The 11011-nt window shown below is 37.6% G+C and overlaps 1 protein-coding gene across 4 annotated transcripts in view; it reads right to left on the bottom strand.

The window, feature by feature from the left end:
- Positions 1 to 4051: 4051 nt before the first annotated feature.
- The window catches only part of LOC107045915 (sodium-coupled monocarboxylate transporter 1), an 81146-nt gene continuing 74186 nt past the window's right edge, over positions 4052 to 11011 (bottom strand). For 3 of the 4 annotated variants that reach the window (XM_015268324.1, XM_015268322.1, XM_015268323.1), the window contains exons 2-6: positions 8449 to 8834; positions 8179 to 8353; positions 6853 to 7007; positions 6390 to 6530; positions 4052 to 6261 (exon numbers count right to left, since the gene is read on the bottom strand). In XM_015268324.1, coding sequence (XP_015123810.1) covers positions 5148 to 6261; positions 6390 to 6530; positions 6853 to 7007; positions 8179 to 8353; positions 8449 to 8804 — 1941 coding nt within the window. In that variant the 5' untranslated portion in view covers positions 8805 to 8834 and the 3' untranslated portion in view covers positions 4052 to 5147. Of the gene's footprint in view, positions 6262 to 6389; positions 6531 to 6852; positions 7008 to 8178; positions 8354 to 8448; positions 8835 to 9525; positions 9563 to 11011 lie in introns of those variants that run through there. The other variant, XM_015268325.1, reaches the window with a different exon arrangement.

Below are 11011 nucleotides of genomic sequence, written 5' to 3'. Positions count from 1 at the left end.
ACCTACACGGAGAGAAATTTTTGATAAAAATTATCCTACCGTTCATAAAAGTGTATCATGAGTCATCATTTCCTCATTTCTATCCCGAAATTTAGTAAAAATTAATATATGATGATCAAATTTTATTCTACGTTAGAGAAATTTTATCCTGATAAAAATAAAAATTACCGTGCCGGTAGAGTAAAAATTACGGTACGGCTAGGGTAAAATTTACCGACCGTTATTTTTCATTGCAATGTGTAAAAAGTGGACTTTGCTCACGCGGAGCATGTATAAAATTTCATTTTACGCATAAGTGATGAAAAATTGAATTTTTCTATGATCTAATTGAGATCATCGAAAAAATACCTAGTTTTAATCTATGGAATCTAATGAACATTTTGAAAACAAAAGGTTGAATCGGATGAAAATTGTGGTGCAAGGAGTATTTCAAAGTCAAAAACAAATAAAATAAGGTTTTCGCCGGACGTGCGAGGTAAAATGAGTTGGGTACGAAATTTTTCTTAGTTATTTAGGTACTCCATGATACATCGAAAGTTGCTCGATCGTTAGTCTTATCAATCGAAGACTTTCAAATTTCACCTAGGTCCCCCCTCAATCATCAGAAGAGACTCTTGACTCACCTCGATTCACCCACAAAACTCAACCCTCTCTGTAGAACTCTAATTTATTCAATAAAATGGTGGTTAACGGAGACGATTTGAATGTCTGATGCCGAATGGATTCCATCGGACGGCGTAATATTCATCGGTGTAATCTCCCCCAGGCTAACCTCCACCCTGACGTAGAAAATAAGCTGATATTTTTTTTTCTCAGACGAAAATGTTCTCATATCGTGTCTTCCATGACCTTCCTTCACACGCTATCTGTCATTTCCATTCATTCCCAATTTTTCACTTGAGATATCAGTGTTAAGTCATATCTGAATTGAAATGTCATTTTTTATTTTTTTTCTGTTTTAGAAAGGCGGAGGGGGCGCCTTAGGAGAAACACATAGTAAAATTTATCTGTCGAGTGAGATTCCTACGATATTCTATCCACAGAGACAAGAGATAAAAATGATGCAACATTGACACTCATTGAGTTTCAATAACGTAATAATTTTTTGTGATTGTTACATTGTTAGAAATTGTTTGTTGGTTGGTTGAAATTTCTGGTAAACTTCTTTGAAATTTTTATCAAGTGACAGTTTCATTGAATTTTCAAGGAATTACGTAATTGAGAATTCATAATTTGAGGAAAAATTTATGGAAATGGTCTATTTGCGTTCAATTATTCCATGAAAAATAAAAATAAAAATTTTTAACCCTCGATCGAAAGCTCCATTGAAAATGACTTCTAAATTGTCCACGAAATTTCAACTTTTCTCCAGTAGTGTAGTTTTTCTTTTTTAAAAAATCGATATTTTTGTTCATAAAATAGAAACATGACTTCTTATGTAGTAGTCATATTACATCACTCCTATTAACCATATCTTATTTCATCAAATACATCTGAAATATTTCAAACGTATATTTCTTCCGGTCGGGGACAGAGTAATACATGAAAAAGAATGATCTACAGGCTGAAAGGAAATATACTGGGCGATTTTCCAGGAATTTCATTTAAATAATGAAGAGAAATTCGATTTGGCCGTTTGGGGTGTTTCAAACAGACCGAAATTTGGCCGTTACCCAAAGACGATTTTCTTTTCTTATTCCTCCCAATTTCTCCTCATTCCCTCTCTTCCCCTGGTTTTTGTAGTCTCATTTACCCTCCCTTTAACCCCATCCACCCTTCCACTTTCGGATACATGAATATAGATAAAGAAAAGGTGGGGAGATAGCCTGGAAGCCACTCCCATTTCCAGTTGGAAGTACCACTGCAGTGAGCTTACGTTTTTTTTTGCACGGAAAGGGCATTGAAGTATACTGCTGCGGATGAAACGGCAGCGACTTCACGAAACTCTAACCCATCATCCAATCTCTCGTTTGGACGGCAGCCGAATGATAACGGTACGTGACCGATAATCGAGATCCATTCCAGGGATTACGAGAAAGGGACGAATCGAAAAAGGGGCAGAAATTGTGCAAAAAGCCTCACCGTTGAGCACACTGTAGAAATCACCCAAGTCTGTACTCATTTATATCCGCCCGAGTGCACCAGTACCAACGACAAAAGATAACCGTCCACCTAATCTTCGCGTTGTTACATTTTCTCCGCTCCAAGACGATAACCGGGAACTCACCTTGTCTGCCAAACCCCGGAAGTACAACTTGTCTCACTCCCCGGACACAAATATTTTGCCGTTCTCTCTTCCTCTCCTTCTTCGACCATGGGACCTCCTCGGAATGGGAATGAAGTACTTTACCTGATTGCTGGGGTGAAAATTTTATCAAATTTTCCACAGTGCTCCGGTTCAAAACAGGATATTCATTCGTATTTTGTTGAGAATTCATTTTCTTCCTTTTACATTTCATCAAGCTGTTGTTCTTTTTTGTTAGTGATTCACGCAAAGATTGGGTGGATTTCAATGGGGTTTTCTCTGTTGATTGATCTAAACAAGGGGATGCACCATACGCTGAAAGAAAGGTTTATTTGATACAAGAAAATGTTCGCGGGTCAATTACAAAAATTGTGAAATCTCCTGATGAATAATTTCGTTCTTAGACTGAGAGAAAAAAGTTTTCCAACAGGATGGAATTCTCTTATCCCGAGAGAATTTTTACGCGTTCTCAAAACTAGAAATGATTTCTTTCCCATAAATTCATGTAGTTTGCGTTATATCGAGAATTTTTTTCATCAGGACTTTGATTACATAAAATCTTGCACAAAGAGCACAACACTGGAGGTCAATTTTCTATACACTTAAATTGATAATGAAAGTGTTCGACGTGCAATTGAGACAAGAATTCCTCAGTTGGAGATGATGAGTGATCAGATCGGGAAAGTGTAAATTTTTATAATCTACTATTAAAGTCTATAATAACGCAAACTGAATGAGTTTGTGGGAAGACTTATGTTAACACTTAAAAATTTCCTCGGGGAAAGAGAATCTCCTCCAGTTGAAAGACTTCTTTGTCTCAGTGTAAACGCGAAACCATTTACTAGGAGATTTCACGATTCTAGAAATTGACAAGAGTATATTTTTTTGTATCAAGAAAATCACCTTTGTTTAAAGTATTTTTTTCTCTCGGTGTAGAATGTTCCAGAATTTCCTTGGAAGTATGTGAACTTTCGGTAAAATAATGGAATCTCAGGAAAAAAGGCAAAAGTATTGTTAAATATAACGTAGAAGCTTCTGGAAAACTCTAGAACTCTCTGATAAATTTTACAACCTTCTGAAAAAGTCGAGAACATTTTCGGGTTTCTTGAGGAAAATTCTCGGATTTTCTATGAATTGCAATCATGTTTCCGGTTTTTCTTGAACGTTGGCGAATATTTACAATTTTTTAAGGAAATTTGACGGAAGTGTCGGGTCTTTCAGAAAATTTGAAAAAACTTCGGGTTGTCGAGAATATTGGCAAGTTGTTTCAAAAAATTTGAAGGAAAACATGAGGTGTGACGGAAGAATTCTTTGAGCAATACCGGGAGGAAGAACTTGTTCCCCATGAAGATCCCATTTTCTATTTCGGAGAGTCGACAAACTAAACTAAAATTACATTCCATGTTCACATAGTTGGTAGTAAGTAACCCGCTGTAGGTCAAAGCACAGAATAACAAAATGAAAAAAAAAGTATTAATTTTCCGATTTCCATGAATTCCCCATAAGGATGAAATGATTCTTTCTCCTCTTCAATCAGTGAGCACAATTATCCATACCCAAGTGCCACCAACCAATCATGAATGAAGGATGGTATTAATACCCCAGAACACACTAGTACCCATTAATCTTCCTCCCCCCGATCGAAATTCCGTAATAAATTGAGTCCATTCCTCCCCGCAATAGAAAGGAAAAAAATGCACCCCCACACTATATCCTTGTACACATGCACAAGTACACATTACCCCCTTTCCCCTCGGTAATTGGGATGTGAAAGGTACCAGGAGCTTTAAATAATCGTACACAGTGTTAATTGGATGTACGTTCACGCCCGCGTGGGCGTACGTATTGTATATTGTGCGTCGAGTGCAATAATTTGCACAAAGTGGACAAAAACGTTTTTGACACTTTCTCATCGCTGTTGATGCATAGCCCAGAAATGTTCAGTCACGCAATATATCTCCTCTCATGCACTCATCCATCCACCAGTCGGATGCATTATCAGTATTAACATCCGTTGCATTTGTCCCCAGTGTTAATTCCTACGCAGTACCATGTTACGCTCTTTCCTCACACAAAGAGCATTTGATCATTAAAAAACGGATAATTCAAAAATACCGAAAAAATTGGGATTAAACTAATGCAGAAAGTCACCATAACTCGAACGTACATATAATAATAAAATTCACGCACTTTTTTACACGGATAATCATCTCCCGCTAAACTAATTAACGTACAACACATATCAAACAAATATCAGTGGCTTGAATCTCAATACAAATAAATATATACCACTATATGATAAATTCGATACGAATGGATTGACTCAATCGCAGCGTAAATACAACGTTGCCTACATAATAACTGAACATTTTTAAATTATTGATTAATCCTTAAATCATTGTTATTCAATAAAGTGCAATTAATACCTCTAAAAACTCAACAATTCAACAGATAACAGTGAATAAACACTCTCACTCGTTCCCTCGCAATCACGCAAATTCATCCAGAAACTTTGCAGCACTGGAATTATTATAATAATCCTATTGTCTTCTCATTAACTGTACAATACAATGACGAATGCTCTCGAAATGAGCTGTTCGCGAATTAAGCCCGGCATTTTCAATTCCCGACTTGTTGACATTTTGCATTATGAAGTTATCATCCAACTGGATTGACTCCGTTAATTATAAAAAAATATACATAATTTACATTTTACCTACGAGTAAAGCTCATTCACGTTGAATAAGTCAACAATTTATCCTACTATGTACAAACATCTAGTCCTCAAAAGCCTTCTCTTCTAATTAATTAACCATAACATTATAAACTCTCAAGTATTATCACTGCACATAGTCTCAAGTCATTGAAATCGTCCTATTAATCCCTCTCCCCGTTAAATTACTCAGAGTCTTGTACCTTTATCAATCTCGTGAGTAACTTCCAGAGATGCATCCTTAAGTGCATTAAGTTTTCTCATGTACTCGTATCTACCCTGCGGTACCTTGCCATTAATTTCAGGATCACGTGGTGGACTAATTTTATCACCATTCTCCACTGACGTCATTGACGCTGCAAAGGCGGGATTTGTCCCGTCATGTTCATCACCAAGTTTTCTCGACTCTGCGTAGAGTCTCGGTGTACCTGGCAAACACTTTGATAGTTTTAAAGCTAGTGGATGAAGAAGATGCTCCTCGTAAGCGTCCTCCTTGGCATTAGCTGTCAGTAGACTGACGATTATACCAACGAAGACAGTTGTCATACTACCAATCAGTGCATAGTACATGTAAGTAATACTGTAGACAAATTCAAGAGGATTCTTTGGTGCCGATGCTAGAAGTGGAGTTGCAGCTGGTGTAGTATTCAGGATCGCAGGTGTTGGTGGCTTGAGATGAGAAGAGAATGTATCATTCATGCATCCCTCGATTGACAGTGGTAATGCCTCAGCACCATCAGTTACAGTCAAATGTCCAAATGTCAGCCACATTGACGTAAGATGACTGACTACCATTCCTATAGCAGCGCCCTTCCAATTAGCACACGGCACCAAGATTGCCAAGAGAAAAACCCCAAGTAGGGGCCCCGAGGTAGCTGATGTCATGAGCATCGACGACTCGATAACACCAGGCAACATACCAACGAGGAAACTAGCTCCTATTATCAGTATACCGTATATAACACCGAGTAGTTTGATCAGCTGCAGCTGTTGACGGTCCTTGAGATTACTCAGCGCTGGTATCTGACTGAGAAAGTCCTCGAACGTAACTGTTGCTAAGGAATTGAGATTAGAGACAGCGAGAGTGAGGGCACTATTGAAGAGGGTTGCCATTACAAGTCCAAGTAGACCGGGAAGATATGATAGTTTATCTTCAACGTAGAACGGCACTATTTCGTCGAATTTTGATATGTAGCCGGCTTTCAGCGGATCACAGTCCACGTAACTAGCGTATATTACCATTCCAACTACCCAGGATAGGGAAAACAGTACTGAAATGACAGGCATATTTGCCATCATTGTTCTGAAATCAAAAAGTAAATCATGGTTTATCTGCAATCAGACTTCTCTTGCGTCAATGGAGATAATAGATCGCGTTGACTGATTGAGAATTATAAATTGTTTTTCTTTTCATATTTGGTATTCACTCACTTTACGACTTTACTTTTACTGCTCATACTGCAATATCGTTGTACAAAGTTTTGTTGGCATCCAAATATGGAGAGGGACATGAACAATTGCCCCAGTGTAGCTGAGACCGTTGTAACGCGAATTGTTGGATCCATGGTGAAACTGTAACAGCGTGAAATACCGGGATGAATAAATTTCAGTACTTAATTCAAAGTTGAGGCATTTTCATTGCTCTGACTGTCAAGTATTTCTGGGTATTTCAAAGTTGTATGGAAAACCGTAGTGAAAATATTATTTCTAAATCCTCTTTTTTTATGTAGTGATAAAGGACATTCCAGCCCAAGTTTTATATTTTTAGCAATAAATAATGTCCTTTATTTGCTTCGAGAGAAAATTTTCCGTTATGTCAAGAACACATTCATTCATTATTTCAACTAAGTCAATAGTATCAAGATGCTCGAGATAACAGTATCTGTCAACTTACTCGAAAAAATCCAGTCGTCCGTGGGAGTGAGTCACATTCAAAACGGTGCCAGGACCTCCTACGTCAATGACGCCTTGGAGAATAATCACCAGAGATACACCAATCATTGTGAGGCCTTGTATCACATCTGATAGTATGGCTGCCTTCAAACCTCCCTGAAACAAAATCCCACAAATGTCTATTCAAGAAAAATATTTGAAAAACGTTACGGGAGCGTAATAAATTAGCAAACTGGTAAAATAACTCGAATAAATTCCATCTGAAGATCAATTCTTAATAAATTTTTACGATTTTGAAAGTCCAATGTTTTTAATATCGTAGAAAGGTGGCAAAGATAATGGGAAATTCAAAGAAAGAATGACCATTCCGATCAATTAGTCAAGAAGAGAACCTTTCGGCAATTATTTTAGATTTGCGAAGAATTTAGTGAAGATGAAATAATTAGCAATTTTCCATAATCCTTAACATCGTACACTGTTAAAAAAAATTCGATTGAAATTTAGCATAGACTTTCCGGAAATTACTATTTAGTACTACATTTTAGTTCTGCTGAAATTGATAGAATTTATTCATTGAAAATTCCAAATTTCATGGAAAAATCAATGAGCACTGTAAATTCCAATTCAATTATTTCCTGAAAATTAATAGAAATCAGGAAGATTTCGGTGAATATATTATATCGTCCCGGTCTGGACTATCCATTTTTTTCAGTACATTTTTTTTGAAAACTAATACCAAGAATCATGTTGGTTCCCCTCCTATCTTCTCCAAAATCCTATGCAACAATATTCTGTGACGTTACAAGTTGTGGAACACTATAATAATTCCCGTCTTCAGTAATTTGGCCGGAATGCAAAATTCAAAAATTAATCAAATAATATAACATAAACATCTAATTAAGCCTGACGAGAAAGAACCCACAATAAAACGGCTACGGTTGTTGGATTTTTTTGCCGTCGATATTTTTTATTGAGTTTTGCGACTGTTCTCGAAGTGAGACCGCGTCTTAATAAAACCCAAGTCGAGTCACTCTTACGAAAAGAGTCTTCTGTTCATTCACCTGGCGTCCAATAAACAAATAACTCTCGTCTTAACGCCGCTCAAAAATTGGGAATTTCATTAACTTTCCAGTAAAACCCGAAATATTCCGATTTTTCCCCTACGTCGCATTCAAGGTCACTCTCCTGCAAATTACTAGTCGATTATCCATGAAATTTCAATTTCTATCTACCAGTATAGCCGAAAGTTTTCTCCCAAATTCCCGCCAACTCTTAACTTTACGATAATCTCCACCAACCGAACGTCCCAAAAATTTATTCAACATACCATTGACGAGAAGACAACCGATATTGTCGTAATTCCCACGATGCTAGCCCAATAAGGCAGTCCAATGACCGTGTTGAGAGCAACGCACGGTGTGAAGACAATTACAGCAAGATTAAGAAGACTCCTCAGCACATACGAAAAACTCGCCAGACACCTGACAAGCTTCGAGTGAAACCTGCGCAGACAAAAGAATGATAAAACAATTACCCAAGTACAATCCTCCGAAAATCATGATCCGGCATGATGCATATGACATAATTGATGAATTACCTCATGTCCAAGTACTGGTAGACGGATGTTATGCCCAGACTGTAGTAAACAGGTACGAAGATGTAGCACACAATGGGATACGCCAGAAGCATACCATATATCGTCTCCCACATTGCGCTGCCACGGTAATAAAGTTCTGATGGATATCCAAGAAATGATCTAACACCCAGTGTACCACGTGCAATGGACAGCATCATTGCACCCATTGACACGCTTCCCGTTGCAAATACATAGCTCGCCTTAGTCTCCTTTTTCTTCGTGCGAAATTTACCCCACAGCGGTATGATAAACGATGCTATTATTACAGCGATGAATACGAGGTAATCCACCACCATTGCTGCTGCCTCCATGACCATTTTTTAGTCCCTCAATTCTCGTTGGACCCTCTGAGAAGATGAAACAGGTAATTTTGACTTTTTTGTATTGTCTCGTGAGTCTATTCGTCTTCGCGATCAGTGGTGCAGAGTTATTTATGTTATTGATGTTGTTTGGGTCGCGAATGTCAGAAGAAAATGGGGAAAAAAATGATGTGTCGAGTGCTCAATGTTTGCCGGTTGTCACGCTTGACCGAGTATTTTCTCGCCCCGATTAATCTGCACGATTTCTCGTTGTGTATTTATAAACAGGTGCGTTAACAGACGCGTGGACAGTAGCAAGTAGTCACGAATAAGACAGCTCTATCTAGCCGATGAACACGACGCGATCGAGGTGTCAGCACGAACTGAACAAGAGTGCTCCGATACCAACTACTTGAGTGTTATTATGCTAACGACCGTGTCAGAGCATCCCGGCGCCTTATCTTACGTTCACACTGTTTATCGTCATCTTCAGCTTGAGTTAATAAATGGGGAAATGGGAGAGGGAGGTGGAGACTGTTGATTCGTCAATCTTCACTCGTCATTCGGTACGTATTCTCCCCTCTATTCTACTCTTTCACTATTACTCGACATTTAACGCCCTTCCGGAGCCCAGTCTTGATAATTGATTCTACTTTTTTCCTCATTTTTTTCTACTCTCGCGGCATCTCGGCATTTCCGCGACAGACGAAGACATTGAAATTTTCCGAGAGTTACTAACGGGCGTCGAGGTGGATTATTTGGGAGATTTAGCTGCCAGATCTCGTGGCTCGGTTGTAGTCAGAGCGTTAGTTCTTGTTTTGACAGTTTTAAAATGATTGAGGGGAGGGGATTAAGGTGTTCCGACAAAATTTTCCGTGTCCTCGTGACTGGGGAGTTATCAAGAAAGTCTGCGACCTGCTTTATGTAATTTCATTAGGTGGGGCTTCTTCACGAGGTATTTTACGAGGGAATTTTTACATTTTTCGGAGGATGAAAATTGGAAGTTTTATACTTAAGGCACGAAAAAGAATGGAATTTGATGGACATAAAAAATGGATTCCACGGAAGAATATGGTGTTTGTAAAAATTAATGAGGAAGAAGAAAATAAATATTAATATTTCTGTTTTATGAATGAATTATTCTTGATTGAGGAATATCCCACTGCATTCATGAGTCAAAAGTTATTATTTTAGAATAAATAAAAGAAATATTCTCAATTTATACATTCAGCCATGCATAAATGCTTGAAACAAGTATAACATTTTTAATTTCACGAATTGCGTAGTAGTAATTTCTGGAAGAATGGGATTGAATTTGATCTCGGGGAGAAAAATTATGGTAGATTAAGTTTCTGTTGGAATATTCGAGCACAGCTCTTTTATTATTGTACAAAAACTACTCGACAAAGATTTATGACAGACTGGGAAAGCAGTTTTGGAAAGGGACTAACGATCCGATGTGCTCCGTACTCGAGAGCGGTTTAATCCTAAACATATGCTGAAATTTGAAGGACTGTGTCCTCTTGAGTCGCAAAACTATTATTTTTTTTTTCGTTTTCCCAGGGCGAGTTTTCATTTGATTATCGCCTTCAGTCTCAGGACGATGGCCCTTTAGTATAGACGTGCCTTCCTCGAGAAAATGAAGATTTTTATAAAGTATAACTTTGCCACATTTATTTATTCACTTGCACTCATATTCCATCAGTTCTATATAGAAATGATGCAAATTCAAACGATTTCGTATAATCAAACCAAAATTTATAGTTGAATTGAATTGAAAAAAATTGCAATAAACATAAAAATGGCAATAAAAAATTATTGTTAAATTATACGAACTTTTTTTTCAATGACGAGATTTCTAAAATGTCATTGAAAATATGATTCAGACGAAAATTTCAAATCGCGTGTAGGTTTCCATTATTTTCAAGAGTTATGAAAGAAAGTTATAATTACGAGTTTTTGCCTATCGACAGACTTATGCATTTTGTATGCTCCCGGGTTATTCGCAGCTACAAATCCACGGTAAATCCGGATTTTTCAAATCGTCGTGTAATATTGGAGCAGAGGTTAGTGGAATTTCATCAGTTGTGTAAACTTGTGCAACTTGTTCCAATAAAAGTACCAATATTGCCGAAACCCAACGTGACTCGTGGAGCGTATTTGTCGACTGCAGGGCACTGATTATATTTTTTATGTACCTGTATATTTTTCCGTTGATTTCAATT

The sequence above is a fragment of the Diachasma alloeum genome, unplaced genomic scaffold (assembly GCF_001412515.2).
Source record: "Diachasma alloeum isolate Michigan unplaced genomic scaffold, Dall2.0 Dall_scaffold_01127, whole genome shotgun sequence".
NCBI classification, from domain to species: Eukaryota; Metazoa; Arthropoda; class Insecta; order Hymenoptera; family Braconidae; genus Diachasma; species Diachasma alloeum.
Note: the sequence above shows the minus strand (reverse complement) of the source record. Positions and strands in the feature narration are given on the sequence as shown.